Source organism: Quercus robur, chromosome 5, assembly GCF_932294415.1.
Source record: "Quercus robur chromosome 5, dhQueRobu3.1, whole genome shotgun sequence".
Taxonomy (NCBI): domain Eukaryota; kingdom Viridiplantae; phylum Streptophyta; class Magnoliopsida; order Fagales; family Fagaceae; genus Quercus; species Quercus robur.
In genome coordinates, this window is record NC_065538.1 from 79,502,725 (window position 1) to 79,523,605 (window position 20,881).

Genomic DNA, 20,881 nt, shown 5'->3' on the forward strand with positions numbered 1-20,881 from the left:
TCACTTTTATTACATGGTTCAGCTTTTGGGCCATGGGCTATGAAGTGTTGAGAAGAAAATTTTACTAACAAAAGTAGGAGATTACAAAGCCAAAAATCTTTCAATCACCAGAATCAAGTGACTAGAGAAACCTTAAAATCTCAGGATCAAAGTCACCGCTTAGAAGTTTATACAAAAATACCAAAGAATAGAGAAGCCTATTCTAATACTGCGACACTAATATAATTGACTATATATATATATATATATATGTATGTATGTATTAGTTCTTGCCGCAGTACAAGTGCCCTATAAGGAATAATATTCCTTAAGTTGTTTAAGGCAAAATGCCTACTCAATTGGAGTCCATTACATGCCCAATATAAAAGTATAACTTGGGAAGGAATAAAACATATGTGACACAAGTTGATGCACCTCAAATTTAAGCCACCAATTATAACAATTATTATCATTATTTCCAAAAAAAAATTAAAAGAAACCCCAAGTTTGAACATCCTCAAAATACATTAATTAAACTGTTTCCCAACAAACACATTAATTTCGAATAGTTGTGAGTCGGAACATGTCTGTAAAAGCATTCCAACAAATGCCAAAAGGAAAGGTGGGTTGTAGTTTCCTCCCCAAACGGATTTAAAACATTTTCCTTTTAGTAAACTACAATTGCAGGACGCTTAGGAACTTAAAGAGATCTCTCATGATTCACTGGTCAACTAAATTGGGACAACATATAGAATTAATACATACTAGGAAAGTGTTACGTTCACAGTATTTTCACAATATTTTTACAACAAATCATAAGTGGTTAGTTGTTATTGGTTTTAATTTGAACCTACAACTAAAATAACTTTTTTGCTCCACTAATAACAACCCGTAAGAATCTATCACTTAGGATTTGTTACATAAGAGCATCTCCAACAGATTATTTAAATTTTTGTATTATTTGGACAATGAATAGTGACATTTAGCTTTTACTTACCTACTTTTTTAAATACATTTTCCAATATATTCTCTATCCTTTTCTCCATCTCATTTAAATATCATTTCTTCATTTATTCTTCATTCTTTTTTTTATCATCATATATTCTTCCTATATTCATTCCCAACAATTATATTTTTCAATGAAAATTGTTATATCCACAATATTTTTTGTAATACTTTCACAAGAATCACATCAAAATCTTATGTGGAAAGTTGTTACTAGTTCTAATTTGAACCCACCGTTGAAATTATTTTTTTACTTATCAATATTAGCTAATAACAATCTATTATTTAAGATTTATTGTGAAAATATTGTAGTAACATTTCTTAATTGCCATTTCTTATTTTTTATATTATTTTTCCTTTCTTAATTTCATCCATACGTTCCTTTTTTTTTTTTTTTTTCTTTTTTCTCTTGGTTTTTTCTCCACCGCACACGTATCCCACTCCTATCTCTATCTACCCTTCTTTGTCTTTCTCTAGTTCATTCTAGATCACTTTCTTCAACTATCTCTCTCTCTCTTTCTTTCTCTAGCTCTCTTTTTTTTTACTTTTTCTATTTCTACTTGATTCTAGAACACTCTAATAGGCCAAAAACAAATTGACCCCCTATGATAAATTAATTGATTAATTAGCCAAGTTTATTAATTTATCAAATTAACATGCAATGTACGTGGCAGCATAAACGAATCACCAATTAAACTAAGTATGCAACGGAAAATAAATTGACATGGTGATTTATTTACGAATGGGGAAAACTTACATGACAAAAATCCCACTAGGTGATTTTAAGGTCACCACTTCCGAGAATCTACTATTATCAAAACAAGCGGTTACAAGTAAAGAAATCTCAGTACTTTATTCCAACCTACAATTGAACCCTTACTCCAATACCCAATTGGACTTGTGATGTAGTGACAATCTCTCCTTGTAATGTATGGCTTCCAGTACGTGACTAACTAATTGCGTGAATCCCAATACACGACTTCAATAGCCAATTAGAGAAGGTTGTTGGCTGCAAAATTCTTCAGTTCATCACACGATAAAGATCGAGAAGCTCCTTGGTTATAAAACCCTACGGTGCACAAATACAACAGCTTCTTTACAAGAAAGATGAACTAGGGCAAATTTTGTCTCCGGTCACAATTTGCTTGAACAAACTTGTTCAACACTTGTGCAACTTGTGTTACCCTTGACGGACCTTAAAATAATCATTTTATATGTTTAGGGTTGTGAGAAAAAAAAGCCCAAATACACAATCATGGATTGAATGAAAAACAGTCCTGAAAAACTGAACTTTATAAATCTTAACAAATACCTATCTGTCGAACTGCTGTTGAGCCATAGGCTAGAACAGCTCTTCAAGGCTCAATAGATTGCTAGCTGTCGAGTTTTAATGAACAACACTTTTCACACTTGAATCTTAGACAGACTTGCATGGTTTTAACACTTGAATTTGAAACCTTATTTCTTGAAGTATTAAACGGCATTCTCCTTTTTTTTTTTTTTTTGTCTTGGTTTGATTAGTTTTATTTTATCGTTCAGATTTCATTAGGTTTATGAGAAAGATTGTTTTTGTGTTTCAAATCTTTCGATTGGGTTTTGTGTTTTTATTTCAATTTTTTTTTTTTGAGAATAAAAAATCTCATAATTGATAGCACAAAATTTATTTAAAGGGTGGTATAACAAGATCCAAAATTCTCCAAAATTTTAATATACCATGCCTTTTTCAAATTTGAGTAGGTGCAATGCACCCACTCAACAATATGTGGCTCCGCCACTTATAAGATAGAAGGTCTTCCGTACTTATTAGTTATGGCCTTTTCTTATTTTTGTCATTTTATACGCCTCATTGCCTATATAAAGCAGTCCAAAGTAGGTTTCGAAAATCCATCGACACTGCATTCCTCAACTCAAACTTTCTTAATTTTTCCTTTTAGGTGATTCCATCACTATGGATTGTAAGAAACAATTGCAATCTGTGCTGCGAACTTCATCATCCGAGATGAAGCCTCAAGCCAATGATATCGTACATGAACGACGATCTGCCAATTATAAGCCAAACATATGGAACTATGATTACTTACAGTCTTTTTCTAGCATATACGACGTAAAAATCATTTCTAAATATTTTCTATGAGAATATTATCGTGATTAAAGTTCTTGTGCCACAACTTTTACAACTTTTATACGGTTAATATTTAGTAAACGTTTGTCCCTTTCATAAAGACTTACTATGTTTTTTTTTTTTACAACTTTGATGTTGTGTCAATAAATTCTCTCATCTTCTATTTCGAAAAATAATTATGGCTTATTTTTCTGTTCTATTTCATACTCTACCATAGAGAAATGATAATAACTTCTTATGCAATTAATTTCTATAGTGTAAAATATGATTGTTGTTGTATTTGTTTCTCAAATTGTAACTCATCAATAGGGAATATAAGTGCGTGTAAATAGACTCTAAGTATTCAAGTTATTTCATTATGGACACAGTATTTTTCCAAATCAGTTTAAAGGAATTTTTTCCTTCTTGTTATATGAGGATTTGTAAGATCATTGACATGTCATATTTAAAAACTTTATGACTTAATGAATATGGAGGTCGTTGGAATTTCGTTTCCTAAACTCTATCCTTTAATTATTGTCCATTCTCATCTTTAGAGAGCCCCTCTGCACGTAATTTTCACTAACACAATTAAGATTTGGGACGATGGTGTTTTTGCAGGGCCAAGAATACGAAAGACAGGTACAGAAACTTAAAGAAGATGTAAGGATAATATTTGCGAATGCAGTGGACTCTGTGGCAACGTTTGAGTTGATTGACAGCGTAAACAAGTTAGGCCTAGCAAAGCACTTTGATATGGAAATCAAAGAGGCTCTAGACACCATTGCATCCACTAAGAAGAAAATTTCTAGTCCAGAAGAGGATCTCTACACTACTGCACTATGCTTTAGGCTTTTTAGGCAGCATGGCTATGAAGTTTCTCTAGTAATCTTCGAATTTAAATCATGTCATTTATGTAGCCAATTCTAACTAATCCGTTGAAAATCCATAACTGACCCCAAAAAACTTAGAAATTAAAACTTGGTTGTTGTTTGAAGTCCTAATATCTAACACCAGTACATTCTGTGCAATTCAGATATGTTTAGAGGCTTCATGGATGAAAAAATTGGTTTGTACAGAGAAAACACAAACATAAATATTAAAGAAATGCTTGAGCTTTTCGAGGCTTCACACTTGGGTTTAGAAGGTGAAAACATTCTGGATGTGGTTAGAGAATATTTCTCAACTGCAACTCTCAAAGAAAGCATTTCCAGTTTAGACAGTGACCTTGCCAAGCAAGTGGTTCATGTTTTGGAACTTCCATCACAAAGGAGAGTACAGTGGTTTGACGTCAAATGGCACATCATTTCATATGAGAAAGACAGTCACATGAACTCTAGCTTACTTGAACTTGCTAAACTTCATTTCAACATAGTTCAAGCCATACTTCAAAAAGATCTAAGGGAATCATCCAGGTAGCTTCCAAAGAATAATGTGATTTGTGAATATATATACATATATGTTATACACCAAACTCACTTTGCATTGCACAAAATATTAATTGGCATGAAGAAAAAGAACTTAATTACTTGTACCTTGTGTTATTTAGGTGGTGGAGAAATCTGGGGCTCACAGAGTATCAAGATTGCAGCTCACATCAGAAAGACAGAAAAGAGATAAAGCAAAAGAAGAAAGCAACGAAGAAATAAGTTTTCTGTCTAAACGACATTAGTGTAGTGTTGTTGTTGTAGTTTTGTATTTTCTATATGTAAAACTACTTGTAGCTTTCAATGTATTTAAGTTGGAGGAATTTCACATGTGGAATAACAGACTCCTACACGTGCCGTAACTGATTTTGGGTTGTAACTGATTTGGGATATTTTTCCAGGTCTCTGTTTTAGTATTTAGACGCAGAGCTTGTACAGATTCATTATTGAATTGAGATCATAATTTTCATTCTCTCTCTCTCGCATATTATCTTCTCCTTCATAGTTTCTGTATTTTATTATATGGTATCAAAGCTTGAGCCTTTATCAATGGCGTCAAACACAGAAACTACCTCATCTACTTCTTCACACCGCGAGCTTTCTCCAATGGAAGATCCTCGCAGTCCATTCTTTTTGCATCATGGTGAATCTCCTGGTGCGATCCTCGTTGCTCCACACCTGACTGAGGATAATTATCCAACCTGGTCTAGAGCAATGATAATGGCTTTGGATGCTAAGAGCAAACTTGGCTTTGTTGATGGCTCCATCACTGTTGCAATGGCGATTACACCGCTTGAGAAGCAAGCTTGGTCAAAATGCAACTCGATGATCTCATCTTGGATCTTAAATTCTGTTTCACCTCACATCAAAGCTAGTGTTATTTACAGAGACACAGCTCGTGCAGTGTGGAATGCACTCAAGATCCGTTTCCAACAAGCAAATGGACCAAGAATTTCTCAGCTCTAGAAGCAGATTTCCAGTATAATGCAAGGAGATTCTACAGTAACAACATTTTTCACTGATCTTCAAGCTACTTGGGATCAACTGTTGAATCTCAGGCCCTTGCCAAGCTGTTCATGTGGCAAATGCACTTGTGGAGTAAATGATAAGATTACACAGCTTTATCATCAAGACTCAATAATGCAATTTCTCAACGGATTGAGTGATTGTTATTCACAAGTCAAGACTCAAATCCTTATGATGGAGCCTGTTCCATCAATAGATAAGGCTTTTTCATTGGTAATCCAGGAAGAAAGGCAAAGGTTTTCAACCTTTAATGGTACTCCTTCTATTGAATCAGCTGCACTTGATGTTAAGAACCAAGTCTTCAATCAAGGTTCTCCTTCAAACAATAGCAATGGTAGAAATTTCAAGGGCAATGCTGGCAAAGGAAGACCTGTATGCAGCCACTGTGGGAAGCTTGGACACATTATGGAAAAATGTTACAAACTTGTTGGATTTCCTCCAGGTTACAAGCAGAATGGATGGATGGCCAAGGCTAATCAGGTTATGGTAGATGATACCCAAGGTCAATCTGAATTTTTGCAGCAGAATAATCCCTTCCCTTTCACTTCAGAGCAGTATCAACAGTTGCTCTCTCTACTGAATTCTCATGCATCCACTTCTGGTAATTCCAATGATGCTATAGCCACAGCCAATTCTGCCATTTCAGGTAATCTTTGTGACTCTTTTCATGATTCTGTCTGCCTAAGTATGCAACATTCCATTTTTGCCAATAATCCAGCTAGTAAAACAATCTTTGATAGACAAACTTGGGTCCTTGACACTGGGGCAACAGATCACATTGTCCATTCTGTCAATTTGTTCACTAAAATCACCAATTCTGTCTCATCATTTGTCCAATTACCTAATGGTGAAAGAGTTCTTGTCACACACATTGGCACCATTCAAGTGACAGCCAGCCTTATACTTGAGAATGTGTTATGTGTTCCTGCCTTCACTTTCAATTTGATCTCTGTGAGTCAATTGACAAAAAGATTGTCTTGTTGTTTCATTTTCTTGTCAAATTTGTGTTTTATACAGGACCTTTCTTGTTGGAAAATGATTGGAGTGGGTAAACTACATAACAACCTCTACTTGCTATCTACAACTCCTTGCAAATCTGATTCTGCAGCTTCTTCCATTTTAGATTCTGTTTTTGGTACTTTTGTCAATAATATTTCTAATGTTCCTGTCATAACCAAGCCATTTCTTTGGCATCTTAGACTAGGACATGCTTCAGATTCTAAGCTTCATGCCTTACATGATTGTATACCTGATGTAAGCAATGTTCATAGCAATAAAACTTGTACTCTTTGCCCCATTGCTAAACAGAAACGTTTTCCATTCCCTTTCTTTAATCATTTGTCTGCAACTCCTTTTGATCTTATTCACTGTGATGTATGGGGCCCTTTTGCTAAGTTCACTCATGATGGTTTTAGATATTTCCTTACCATTGTTGATGATGCCACTAGATCCACATGGGTGTACCTTATGAAAAACAAATCTGAAACCAAACCCTTGTTAATTTCTTTCTTCAATATGATATCCACATAGTTTAGCACTAAAATCAAGGCTATTAGGACTGATAATGCTCAAGAATTTACTCTAACAGAATTTTATGCTAAGCATGGAATTCTGCATTAGCACTCTTGTGTAGCCACTCCACAACAAAATTCAGTTGTGGAGAGGAAACACCAACACATATTGAGCATTGCAAGGGCCTTAAAGTTTCAGTCCAATGTGCCTCTTACCTTTTGGGGTGAGTGTGTCTTAACTGCTGTGTATATTATAAATAGGCTGCCCTCTTCTACCCTTGGCAACAAAACTCCATTTGAGAAACTTTACAACAAAATCCCTTCCTATGATCATCTAAAGGTGTTTGGATGCCTTTGTTTTGCATCTACCTTGTCCCACAATAGGTCAAAGTTTGATCCTAGATCCTTACCATGTGTTTTTCTGGGCTATCCTTATGGGGTTAAAGGTTTCAAGGTGCTTGATTTGGCCACCAAGAGAATTTTTGTCTCTAGGGATGTCCTTTTTCATGAGACTGTCTTTCCATTCATCTCTTCCACATATTCTTCTTCCCCTCATTCCACAATTACCTTACCTCATCTTTTTCCTTCCCCAGATCCTTACCTTGACCCCTTACCTTTTGTTGCCACTCCTATTGTTGATTCCCATACCCCATTCACTCCTATTACAGATTCTACATCTGTTTTGACCACTCCTATCTTACCTCCTACTACTTCACCTTTATCCATTCCAGATATTACATCTACCCCTTCTCTTGATTCTAATCTTCCTCATTCTGCAGACCCCATACCTGATCATATTTCCAATTCTATTCCTACTCCCATACCTACTTCCCTTCCTGCTTCTATTCCTGCCTCAGTACGTGATTCCATTCCTGCTTCCATTCCATCCTTAAGGAAGTCTACAAGAATCAGTAAAGCTCCTACTTATTTGCAAGATTATAAATGCAGTAATGTTGTTCATGATCAGTTTGCTCATTCCAATTCAACCATCAAGTCTGGTTCCAGCTCCTCCATGTCAGGTCCTAAGTATCCTCTCTCTGATTATATTGATACTTCTGGTCTTTCCCCTTCTTATGCCCATTTTTGTTCCTTAATCACTGCTATTTCTGAGCTTAAGTCCTATTCTGAGGCTATCAAGGACCCTAAGTGGCAGAATGCTATGGCTGATGAGATTGCAGCCTTGGAATCCAACCAGACTTGGTCTCTTACTTCTCTTCCTTCTCACAAAAAGGCCATTGGGTGCAAATGGGTATATAGAATCAAATATAAGGCTGATGGAACAGTAGAGAGGTACAAGGCCAAACTTGTGGCCAAAGGATTCACTCAACAGGAGGGTTTAGACTTCACAGATACTTTCTCTCCTGTGGCAAAGATGACTTCAGTGAAGACTGTCCTTGCTATTGCTGCTGTGAAGGGCTGGCACCTTGTTCAACTTGATGTGAACAATGCTTTCCTCCATGGTGATCTCCATGAGGAAGTTTATATGCATCTGCCTCCGGGTTTTCATAGCAAGGGGGAGCATTTGGTGTGCAAACTGAATAAGTCATTGTATGGTCTTAAGCAGACCTCAACACAATGGTATTCTAAGTTCTCATCTACCATTTTGAAATGTGGTTTCAAACAATCTAAGTCAGATTACTCTTTATTCACCAAGAAGTTTAATCAGTCATTTATAGCTCTCTTGGTGTATGTTGATGACATCCTTATTGCCAGCAATGATACTCATGCTGTTGAAGAACTTAAAGTGTTTTTGGATCAAGAATTCAAGTTGAAAGACCTTGGCAACCTGAAATTTTTCCTTGGTCTCGAGGTGGCTAGATCAGAACAAGGCATTTCTTTATGCCAAAGGAAATACACCTTAGAGATACTTAAAGATGCTGGGATGACAGGTTGCAAACCAAGTAAGGTTCCTATGGAACAAAATTTGAAGTTAAGCAAGTTTTGTGGAGAATTACTACCTGATCCTAGTGTTTACAGGAGACTAGTAGGAAGATTGTTGTATCTCACCATAACTAGACCAGACATTGCTTACTCAGTACAAAAATTGAGTCAATTTATGTCCAAGCCATGCAAACCTCATCTGGATGCAGCTTATAAAGTGCTGCAATATCTTAAAGGAACTCCTGGGCAGGGCATCCTTTTCTCATCCAAATCAGATTTGCATCTAAAGGCATACACAGATGCAGATTGGGCTTCTTGCATTGACACTAGAAGATCCACTACCGGATTTTGCATTTTCTTAGGTGATTCACTCATTTCATGGAAGACCAAAAAGCAATCTATAATCTCTAGATCCTCTGCTGAGGCAGAATATAGGGCCATGGCAGTTACTACATGCGAAATAACTTGGCTTCTGGCCTTGTTAAAGGATTTAGAGGTTTTTCATCCCAAACCTGCTATGCTTTTCTGTGACAATCAAGCAGCCATATACATAGGTGAGAATCCTGTGTTTCATGAAAGAACCAAGCACATAGAAATAGATTGCCACTTGGTCAGGGACAAAGTTGAAGATAAGGTCATTCGATTGTTTTTCACTCCTACTCATTCCCAGCTAGCTGATCTCCTCACAAAGGCTCTTAGTGGTCAACAGTTGCAAGCATTACTATCCAAGATGTGTATTGTGAATATCCACAATCCCAATTCTCATCTTGAGGGGGAGTATCAAGATTGCAGCTCACATCAGAAAGACAGAAAAGAGATAAAGCAAAAGAAGAAAGCAACGAAGAAATAAGTTTTCTGTCTAAACGACATTAGTGTAGTGTTGTTGTTGTAGTTTTGTATTTTCTATATGTAAAACTACTTGTAGCTTTCAATGTATTTAAGTTGGAGGAATTTCACACGTGGAATAACAGACTCCTACATGTGCCGTAATTGATTTTGGGTTGTAACTTATTTGGGATATTTTTCCAGGTCTCTGTTTTAGTATTTAGACGCAGAGCTTGTACAGATTCATTATTGAATTGAGATCATAATTTTCATTCTCTCTCTCGCATATTATCTTCTCCTTCATAGTTTCTGTATTTTATTATACAGAGAACTTGAGTTTTGCAAGAGACAGACTAGCCGAAAGTTTTATGTGCTTAGTGGGCCTTGCTTTCGAGCCTGAGTACACATCTCATAGAAAATGGCTTACGAAAGTCGTTATTATGATACTGGTTATTGATGATGTTTATGATATTTATGGCACATTGGAAGAACCAAAGCACTTCACAAATGCCGTAAATAGGTCAGCATTGCAGAATATCACTGCTGAAAACTTTCAATATAAAATAGGGTTAAATATACTTTCAGTCCTAAACTTTTGGGCTGGTTTCATTTTGGTCCTCACACAGTTTTTTTGTTTTACTTTGGTCCTTAATAATAAAATGCTTATGGATCACATAATTATAATAAAAAATAAATAAACTACTTTAGGCAAAGCACTTCCTGAGTATTTTTAATAGAAATGTTTAGGGTTTGAATAAATTTTCTCCATTCTAAGAGCATCTCTAATAGGCTCTTTAAAGTCAATTTTGGAGAGCAAACACAAAAAACTTACTCCAACAGCTTCTCTATCTCTATATTTTTTATTGGAGTTGTTACAGTTCCTCTCTTGAAGTAGAGAACACTGTAGCATTTACTGTAGCACCTTCAAAAAAATTCATCTATTAAAATAATCACCTGATTGAATTAAAAATAATTTTTTCTTCTTTCTTCCGTTTCTCTTTCTTCCGTTTCTCTTTCTTCCTTGCTCTCTCTTTTGCTTCTCATTAGAAAAAACTCTCTCTCTTCTCATAAGGAAATAAAGATAGATGAAGGCCAACTCTCTTTACTAGTTGTGTGTGTGAGTGAAGTGAGAAGAAAAAAAAAATGCAAACATAGAGGAGAAGTCAGAAGATCATGGTCGGCTGTGTGTGTGTGAAGTGAGCCGAAGAGGAAAGACAATAAAAACAAAAAGGTAAGCACAGAAGTCAGAAGAATGGGGTTCATGTGTGGAGAAGAAACAAAAAAGTAGATACATAGGAGAAGATTGGGTATGTGTGTGGAGGAGAAAAAACAAGAAGGAAAAAAGAAGATAGAAATAATTCTTGAATGTGAAATGTATGGATGAAAAAAAAAAAGGAAAAAAAATTATTAAAAAAAGGAGAAATATTATGTCACAATATTTTTATAATATTTCACAAAAAATTCTAAATGATAGGTTATTGCTGGCAATTACTAGTAAAAAAAAATAATTTAAGTAGTAGGTTCAAATTAAAACCAGAAACAACTTACAACTTAAAATTTGTTGTAAAAATATTATGAACATAACACTTTTAAAAAAAAAATGAGGAAAAAAAAAAGATTAAAGAAATAGTAAAGTGTATTTGAAAAAGTAGGTAGACAAAAGGTAAATGTAACTATTCACTCTCCAAATAGTACAAAAATTTAGAGAAGCTGCTAGAAATGCTCTAACTATTAAAAAGAAAAAGACAATGTTAGATAAAAGTTTAGTATGAAAATAATTAAATGAAAATGAAAGTAATTTTCTTTTCTTTTTCTTCATCCCTCCCTCCTCCAAGTTTCTTTGCAACCAAACATTTTTTTTTGGGGGGGGGGGGGGTACATTTAAGTATTTTGATAGAAAATTTTTTAGCTGACATAGCCTTTTTGCCAACCATGTAGAAATTTTTTTTTTTTTTTTTTTTTTTCAAATAAGTGATACATAGGCATTATGTTAGTCATGCTTGTCAATTAGGTGTTGGCAAGGATAACAATGAAGCACACAGGTACGAAAATGAAACAAAAAAATGACCAAAAATGCTTTGAGCCCCTGTTTATTTTAATGTAAAAACATTTCAAGGAAAATTATTTGTTTTTCAATGTTTAGTTATTTTCCTGAAAATGCTCAAAAAATATTTGTTGGAGTTGGTCTCATATGAAAAATCATAAATTTTATATTTATATTTAATATAAATATGAAATAAAAACTTTGATTTTTCACTTTAATAATATAATAAAAGAACTTAAATCAACCTGCACAATCAAAATTTTTTTTAAAAAAATTACACTAATAAGCATATTCAAAATAAGTGTGCAACAACAAAAGTAAATAAAAATAATAATTAACAAAAGCTATCAACTGAACTAGCATTCACAAGGATAATTAAGTACAAATAATTGAAACCTCTAAGTGATACTTATAAAGATTTTTTGAGAAACTATTAAAAGTCTGGAGTTGATTCCCATAATTTTGAGGCATTACGTGGTTATTTTGGAGGTTTTATAAGGTATTTTCATCATTTTAATGGTTTTTTTTTTGGGGGGGGGGGGGGGATATTTATTTTTTAGAGGGTATTTCAATCATATTAGATTTGAAAATATTTGGGTCATTTTTTAGATTCAAGGCTATTTCAGTCATTTTGAAGATTTAATGGATAATTTGATTATTTTAAAGGATTTTAAGGTATTTCAGTAGTTTTGAGCATATTTTGGTTATTTTGGAGATATTAAGGGTATTTTAAAATAGGCAAATAATTGTTTTATAACATTAAGAATTATTCTTACCAACATATATATTAATTCAGGTGGGATGTTAGTGAAACTCAACAGCTTCCAGAGTGCATGAAGACTTGCTTCCTAGCTCTCTACAATACTACTAATGAAATCGCTAATGAAATTCAAAAGGAGAAGGGTGCTTGGAACCAATTTTTACCTCATCTTAAAAAAGGGGTACTTATCTGTTCATTTTCCATAACAATTGAAATTTACTCATTTGTTCATTTTTCATCATGTTTAATTGGAATACATACATATATATATATATATATATATATATATATATATATATATATATATATATATATATATATAAACACACACAATAGGTAAAGATCATTGTTATTGAAATTATAGTGAATATCGTTTTCTTTTTTTCTTTTTTAATAGTGGACAGATTTTTGTAATGCATTATTTGTGGAAGCAAAGTGGTACAACATGGGCTACACTCCATCCCTGCAAGAATATCTAAGTAATGCATGGATTTCATCGACTGCCCCATTACTTTTGGTCCACGAATTCTTCCATGGGACATGAGGTAACAAAAGGGATGGAAGATTTTCGGGAGAAAAACCAAGAAATTGTGTATAATATATCTATGATAATTCAACTCTGCAATGATTTGGGGACTTCAATTGTAATTACTCTTTCCTTGGAAAATATTTTTACAAATTGCTAATGTGCCTTTAGCATTTACCAAATAATTATTGGAAGATAAAAAAAATGCGATGTCATTGACAAGTCCAAATTAGAACTAATAAAAATTTGTCACATCAATAATTTGTAAAAATATTATAAAATAGTTTATATCTCTGGTATTACTCATAAGGAAAGAGAAATGCTACAGACACAAATTATTTTATAATATTTTACAAACTGCTGATATAGTTTTAGCATTTTCTAAAAGATTATTGCTAAATAAAAATGTGATATTAGTTGTAGGTTAGAACTAATAAAAATTTGTCACATTAATTATTTGTAAAAATATTTTAAAATATTTTGTGACGGTAACATTACTCATTCTTTATTGGTTGTATAGAACATTGATTAATTATTATGTCCATATTAGAACAAACTAATTGGAATAGTAACTTGAAACAGGCTGAGAGAGCAAGAGGTGATGTTCCCTCATCAATCCTATGTTATATGAGAGAAGCTGATGTTTCAGAAGAAATTGCACTGAAGCGCATCGAAGACATGATAAACAAGTGTTGGAAGAAAATAAATGGGCAATGCTTCAACCAATTGCCAATGCTGCAATCATTTGTCAATATTGCAACAAATAATGCTCGTGTGGCACATAGCCTTTACCAATATGGAGATGGATTTGGAGTTCAAGACCGAGACACTCAGAAAAATATCGTGTCTTTACTGGTTGAACCTCTCGAGCTCTACTGAATTGAAATGTCAAATTATGGAAAATGGGTCAATTTGTCTGCTATGAATCTATGATGTTAGAACTTAGAACTTAGAATTGCAATAACTCACTGGATGGTGATTTGAATAGCTAGGTTAAGTGCATGGCTTTGTCTCTAAAATAATGCGATGAACTAGTGCTTGGATTCAATGGATTGTAACGTAATCTATATTCGGTTCATAATTAAATAAAACTGCTTTTAATATTTGATGTTTTGATAGATATTTTTGAGTGTCTGTGACCACTGCGATTTCCTTAATATTGTTGATGTTGACTAGGAACTCTAATAAAGTTATGACTCTGAAAAAAGATAAGATTCTCTGCAGTAATTTCGTACTACAATAATCACCATAAGTATCGTATTTGATTCCTTCGATCCTTAAAGAATAAAGATAGGCAAGCCTTTCTCTCAAAAAAAATAAAAGATAGGCAGGCCTACTAGCTAGTAGGCCTGCCTATCTTTGAGAGTAAAAAATTAAAAAACATAGAAAAACAACAGAGATAGTGAGATGCCATTGGTATTGATTTGAGAGCTCTAAAGATTTTTTCTTTTATTTTTCCATGGAAAGAAAGGAGGTTTAAACAAATCGTTTTTTATTTGAATGGAACTCCTAAATTTTTTTTATTTAAAAAAAAAATGGTCACTTGAGAATTGCAGTAAAAAAAAATAAAATAAAAGAAAAGAAAGGAGATCTTCTTGTATCAAAACATCAATTGAAAAATTGATAGGAAAATTCTTGGACTACCTAATAAGAATGTGGAATAAGGAACCTCGAGAGGAGGCTACAAATGTTGCAAAATGAGCAGCAATAGCTCATTGTGGGGGAGATAGGTGCAAGGGTACATTTATAAAATATAAATTAAAAAAAAAAAAAAAAACTAATGCAACGATGGATATTGTTGAGAATTTGTCATCAGGAAATAAGGAGACCTTTTTATATCAAAACATCAATTGAAAAAATTATAGGAAAAATTCTTGAACTACCTAGTGAGAATGTGGAATAAGGAACATTGAGAGGAGGCCACAAATGTTGCAAGAGACTAGATAAGAAAGAAAGAATTAATTAATTACAATATCTCTTCCATCTTCCGGATTTTCCAATTTCAGGCCTATTGTTTTGTGTTATCACGTTAGTGCAAATATTTGTAATCTCTAGGTCTCTAGTAAATTAATTCTCTTATTGTTTCATGGACATGAGGCATCATCAAACCACTTAAATCCTTGATATTCTCCTTTCTTATTAGACTACTTGTTCTTGGTTTAATAGTTTTTTTTTTTTTTTTTTTGGGTGTAATCTTCTAAAGTTCATACTTTCTAAGTATCTATATGCACAACCTTGAGTAACAGGTTACAGGATCCTTGCTTTTCTTTTGAACTTGATTTTGTTGATAATTATTCAATTGCTCGATCTAGATCGCAATAAATGAATGTCTCACCCTCTCACGTACTAATAGATCTTATTAATTAAATTTATTATGAGTTTATCAACAAATTAAAAAAAAAAAAAAGTAAACTACTTCCACAAATTATTTTACAATATTTTTACAAAATGTTGGCGTGACCAACTTTTTATTAGTTTTCATTTAGGTACACCATTAATATCACTTTTTCATTTACCAATGAGCATTCATCACATCAACAGTTTATAAATTTTTTTTATAAAATAGTTTGTATCACTAACATTATTTATACAAGATAAAAATTCTACTTTAATCTAATTTAAGTGTATATATCTGTAAAATTTCTTTTTAAATACTTAAACTCCTATCCTTGTCTCACATCCTATAAACACTTGTGAGATTTACATATACATACATATACATATATTATGTAAAACTACTGAATAATTACACCTTCTTTTTTTTTGGTAAAAAAAAATTACACTTTTGATTGCATGGTTTTGACCCTCAATTATTTGGTTGGTGGACTTTTCTTTCCTTTTTCATGCCGTCCATGACTGATTGGGCTGGCGCACTGACATTATTTATTTGATGTTCAACACGGATTGCGTGCAATCCAAAAGGATTGGTTGGCCTTATTAATTTATTGTTTCTCCTATGAGGATTGCATGCAATCCAAAAGGACTCGTTGATAAATATCTCTGAAGCAAATCAAGCTCGTGCAAAATGAATAGCATCATAGCAAATCTTCTGATGGATTTTTTTTTTTTCTTTTTAATGATAACGTGATGAAAAAAAATAAATAAATAAAAAGGTTTACGCGGTTTGTCCTTTGGGCCAATTTATATGGAGCAATAGTCCAAAAAGTTTAGAGTATGATTGGTAATTTTTTTTTTTTTTTTTAAATAATTTTTTTTTTTTAAAATAAAAAACGTGGTTGGTAATTTAAAATGGACAGAAAATAAAAATTGTTTTTAAAACTTAATTTATGAAGGAAACTGAAAACATACAAAAGACAGTTTTTAGTTTCTAATTTTCAAAAGTTAATAAAAATACACATTTAATTTAATGAATCTATCTTATTTAATGAGTTAGCATTACAGTTCAAATCCATGTAACAACATATTTTAATATTTTCTATTTTTTTCTTCAAAAAACTATATTTTTAATTTCAGCTAACCAAATATGTTTTTTATTTCAAAAATACAAGAAAATTGTTTTTCTTTATATTTCCAAAAACAAGTTTTTAAAAATAGAAAACAAAAACTGTTACCAAACATAACATTATATTTTCTTGTTCACTTCTAGCTTGTTTGAAGACCAATTTTAAAAATATTTTTCTTAATTTAAAAACAAAAAGTATTGGTCCCACACAAATACAATTTGTTTGGTAAGCTGTTTAGATAGAACAATTAAATGTTAGAAAATGCCTATTTTGCTAAAAGTTTGGTTTTTGTGAATTATATTGCTAAAAAACTTAATTTGCAAATTATTTAATTATGTAACCTCTTTTGGAACTCGATTTAATGAAAGTCTAGCTATATGCAGTAGCTGCTAATGTGGCAATGTGAGCCCAATTTTAACAAAATGGAGTTTTATTTTAAAATTTGAACTCGATTTTGGAAAATCAAGTTCCAATTAAAAAGATGCTATATAAATAAATAACTTGTTGAAGTGGCTTTTTTAGTTATATAATTCGGAAAAAGCTATTATTTAACCCAAAAAAAGTGTTTAGAAAATTATTCTCAAATTTATTGTGCAAAACAATATTTAAAAAAAAAAAAAAAAAGCACCCACTCTCCTCAGTTTTTATGATTAAAATCACTCATAATTTTTTTTTTCATTTTTATTAAGATCTCTCTCTCTCTCTCTCTCTCTCTCTCTCTCTAGGTTTTTATTGTTAATTGTTAATTATGTTCTATTTTTGTTAGTTGTTAGTTGTTAAATTTTAGTTTGCAATTGGTGGTTATGGACAGTTGTGAGGTGGACTACTGCATCTGATTTTTTTTTTTTTTTTTTTTTAATAGTAGAAGGATTGAGTTTAAATTTTTTTTTTTTTTTAAAGTGCCAAACCAATTGGGGGCGTGGGAAAACACTAGAAAATTAGTTTGAGAATAAATTCTCAAAAACACTTATTTTGAAAACAAAAAACCAAATAAACCATTAAGTTGTACAATTTTGATTACAATGACTTTGGTATAAATTTTTTATTTTTTTATTTCGAGTAAAGAGTACTTTGGAATAATTTAAATTTAAACAAAACTCATAATCTATGGAATCAAATTAAATGATTGATATTGTAATCGTTGCGGCATCTTGCCACACATTGATTGCTGTCGAGTGCATAATCCATAACATTAATTTGGACTTCATTAATATGTAATGTGTATTCACAAAGTAGTACTCATGACTGATACTTTGTACGATATTGCCAAGATATATATAATCTCTTTATCGATTTTTTTTTTTAAATCACTCATTTTTTTTTTTCCAGTTTCTTCCGTTTTTTAGTTAGAATTAATTTAGCTAAAATTGGGTCAACATTGGCCTTACTTTTAGTTAGCATAAACAACCACGGATGGTGGCTGTGGCCGGGTGGCAACAATGGTTGGTGGTGGCTTTGGATTTGTATGGTTATCGTTGATGGTTGTGGCGGTTAGCGATGTCAGTGAAGAAGAGTGAGATAGGCAAGAGAAGAAGAAGTACAGAGAAAAATAATAAGTGTTCATTTAGCATAATTAATTTTGTCAATTTATTTTACTATTTAACTTATTTTTGTTATTATTTATGGATCCCATTACATTTTTTTGTACTATTTATGCGTATCAGTACTATACTATTTCAACTAACTTTTATTTTTACTTAAGTATTTTCACTAAAAAATTTTCAGTTTTAACAAAATAAATAGATATTAAACATATCCTAAATAAAAAGAAATAATAATTAAAACATTTAATTAAAAACATAGAAAATAAGAGAGTTTGATACAGGACCACCTGACAATGTGCCAAATAAAATAGAAATCATGAATGCTCCTAATTTGGTAGGGCCCGTAGGGCTGGCCAGGCAAAGCTATAAAAGGGTTAATATGAAACACTGCAATATTGATATTTAAGGGACCACGAGGACCACGGCCATTAATATTGAAAAAGGAGTCTCATTCAGTCAATATGAAACCCTGCAATCTTTTTCTGTCTGTAAGGATCTCTGAGCCATTCTTCGGCCTTGTCCCCCTGGATTTTGGCAAATAAAATCTTCTACAAGTATATTTAAGGTTCATCCTGAATTTGGGCCCAATAAAATTAAACTTCTTCCTCCGAATAAAATTCGTGGCCCTTTATATAAAAAAAAATAGCCCAAATCACAACAAACAATCATCAAAAACATCAAAACATTTAACAAGTTATACCAAAAAAAAAAAAAAAAAAAAAACATTTAACAAGAAGCCTAGTTTTTAGCCTTTCAAAAACAAAAACAATAATGATAAGTTTAAAACAAAAAGAAAAAAAAGGTTAAGCTACAAATTTGGTCCATATTCTTTACATCATATTTTAATTTGGTCCATAATCTTTCAATTGTATCAATTGGGTCAATAACCTTCCAATGTTGTGTCAATTTAATCCTTACTGTTATCTCTTAGATGGTAATTGTCGATGTGACAAACAGTCAAAATAAAAAATTAGTTTATTACCACATCAATGAAAATTAGTTTTTTTTTTTTTTTTTTTTTGGTTGTTAGTCATGTCAGCAATTTTCATTAAAAAAATAACGGTATTAACTAAATTGATGCGATACCGAAAGATTAGGGACCAAATTAACACAATGAAAAAGTTAGGAACCAAATTGGAATATGGCGTAAAGAATAGAGACCAGTTTACCCAAAAAAAGAAAATCTTTTAAACAGATCTATTGAAGAGAAAGGAGGAGTTTGAGTGTGTATTGGACACCACACCGCTGCTGTCAACTGGCCGATCATATGCTTCTTATTATCTATTTTCTCGCTTCTTTGACCTTGCCTTCTTTCAACTCATGTCTGCGTATCTTACTGTTTTCTACTCTGTGTTTTTGGGATAATGGTAAAGTTAGTACTTTCAAGTTTGAAGTTGGCTTTATTTAAAAGAGTGTCGACTATGGGTGTGGTCATGTGGGTGAGTCATGACTGGATTTGTTATACCAGTATTGTCTGAATGTATCAAAGCAAACTATCACTCAAAGGCTTTGTGGAAAAAGATTAAAAATAAATAATGAAAAAAAGAAATTAAATTCATTATCAAAAATCAAAGCAAATAAAACCTCAAAGGTCATGTTTTGGAGGTATATTAACGTAACATTAATTTGTTTATTTCTTGATTTTACTCTACTGGTTCTGTTAATTATTGTGGGAGGGAGGGATCCAAACCAAAGAAATGAAGCCCCATAGGTCTAGTATGAGGAAGGGCAAAGGTCCAATCAAATGCCAATCAAAGCCTGACACGTGGGCAGAGGTAATTGGACATTATTTTTTAACAATGGTATATGAATAAATTTATATAAACTTACTTTTTTTATAATTTCACTTTTTCACCCACACTTTTCTATCATCTCACCATTTTCTATCTTCTCACTTTTTTACCCCTCCAACTAAACACACCCTTACAGATCATGCATTTTTTTGAACTCGCTAAACTTCATTTCAACATATATATATATATATATAGCTCATGCCCAACTTCAAAAAAGATCTAAGGAAATCATTCAACTAGCTACCAAAGAAAGTGATACGTCATGCGTCATACGTCATACATCACAAAAGAAAAAGAACTCACTCGTATCTTTATGTCATTTAGGTGCTGGTGGAGTAATCTGGACCTCACAGAAAACTTGAGCAAGAGACAAATTCAAATTTGGTTAAATAGTTAATGGTATTGCACCATGCAATAGTAAATTAAAGGTTGTTTTAAAACTTTTACTTTCAACCCTTAAATAAAAAAAAATTTAACCTTCAACTTTTACCATTTTATTTTAACACTTTATTTTTTAACTTCTTTCTTACATCCAATGATTAACTGTACAGTTCAATAGCATATTGCTATCCCACCGAATCTCAATCTATAAGATACTAGCCAATTGTAATCACGTCTTAATAAATGGCTTACAAAAGCCACTAATTTGATACTAATAATTGATGATGTTTGCTGTTTAGTTCATTAACATCTGATGTTCTTTAAAAAAAAAAAAAAATCAATTTGTAACATATATATATAAACTAATAACTAATATCCAGACTACATAGTAAAAATGTAGTCATTACGCTTTATCAACATGGGTCCTTCAATTTCCACTGTTTCTATCATTTTCCTACATCAATTTTATTTCCTTACTTTAGTTTCAACTTGGAATCATCAATATATTTAACGATGCTAATATTCTTTTGGGTTGGTGAAATAAATATCACCAAGTACATTGGGTGGGAATAGTGGAGCACCCTTCTGTAAAACCTTTACCAGCAAACATTTTG

The 20,881-nt window shown here is 32.4% G+C and overlaps 2 protein-coding genes across 2 annotated transcripts; both read left to right on the plus strand.

Moving 5' to 3' along the window:
• Window positions 1–3,691: 3,691 nt before the first annotated feature.
• Window positions 3,692–4,504, plus strand: LOC126728784 ((E,E)-alpha-farnesene synthase-like). Its single transcript, XM_050434564.1, has 2 exons — window positions 3,692–3,970; window positions 4,103–4,504. The coding sequence occupies exons 1-2, from the start codon at window positions 3,692–3,694 to the stop codon at window positions 4,502–4,504; spliced, it is 681 nt and encodes a 226-aa protein (XP_050290521.1).
• Window positions 4,505–10,195: 5,691 nt separating this feature from the next.
• Window positions 10,196–13,964, plus strand: LOC126728785 ((E,E)-alpha-farnesene synthase-like). Its single transcript, XM_050434565.1, has 3 exons — window positions 10,196–10,275; window positions 12,596–12,740; window positions 13,668–13,964. The coding sequence occupies exons 1-3, from the start codon at window positions 10,196–10,198 to the stop codon at window positions 13,962–13,964; spliced, it is 522 nt and encodes a 173-aa protein (XP_050290522.1).
• The last annotated feature ends 6,917 nt before the right edge of the window (window positions 13,965–20,881 follow it).

Bases quoted from the DNA above. Each gene is read 5' to 3' on its own strand.
- LOC126728784 (XM_050434564.1), top strand. From the start codon at position 3,692: ATGGTGTTTTTGCAGGGCCAAGAATACGAAAGACAGGTACAGAAACTT. The intron at 3,971-4,102 runs GTAATCTTCGAA...ATCTAACACCAG, and splicing joins ATGGCTATGAAGTTTCTCTA to TACATTCTGTGCAATTCAGA.
- LOC126728785 (XM_050434565.1), top strand. From the start codon at position 10,196: ATGATACTGGTTATTGATGATGTTTATGATATTTATGGCACATTGGAA. The intron at 10,276-12,595 runs GTCAGCATTGCA...ATATTAATTCAG, and splicing joins TTCACAAATGCCGTAAATAG to GTGGGATGTTAGTGAAACTC. The intron at 12,741-13,667 runs GTACTTATCTGT...AACTTGAAACAG, and splicing joins TACCTCATCTTAAAAAAGGG to GCTGAGAGAGCAAGAGGTGA.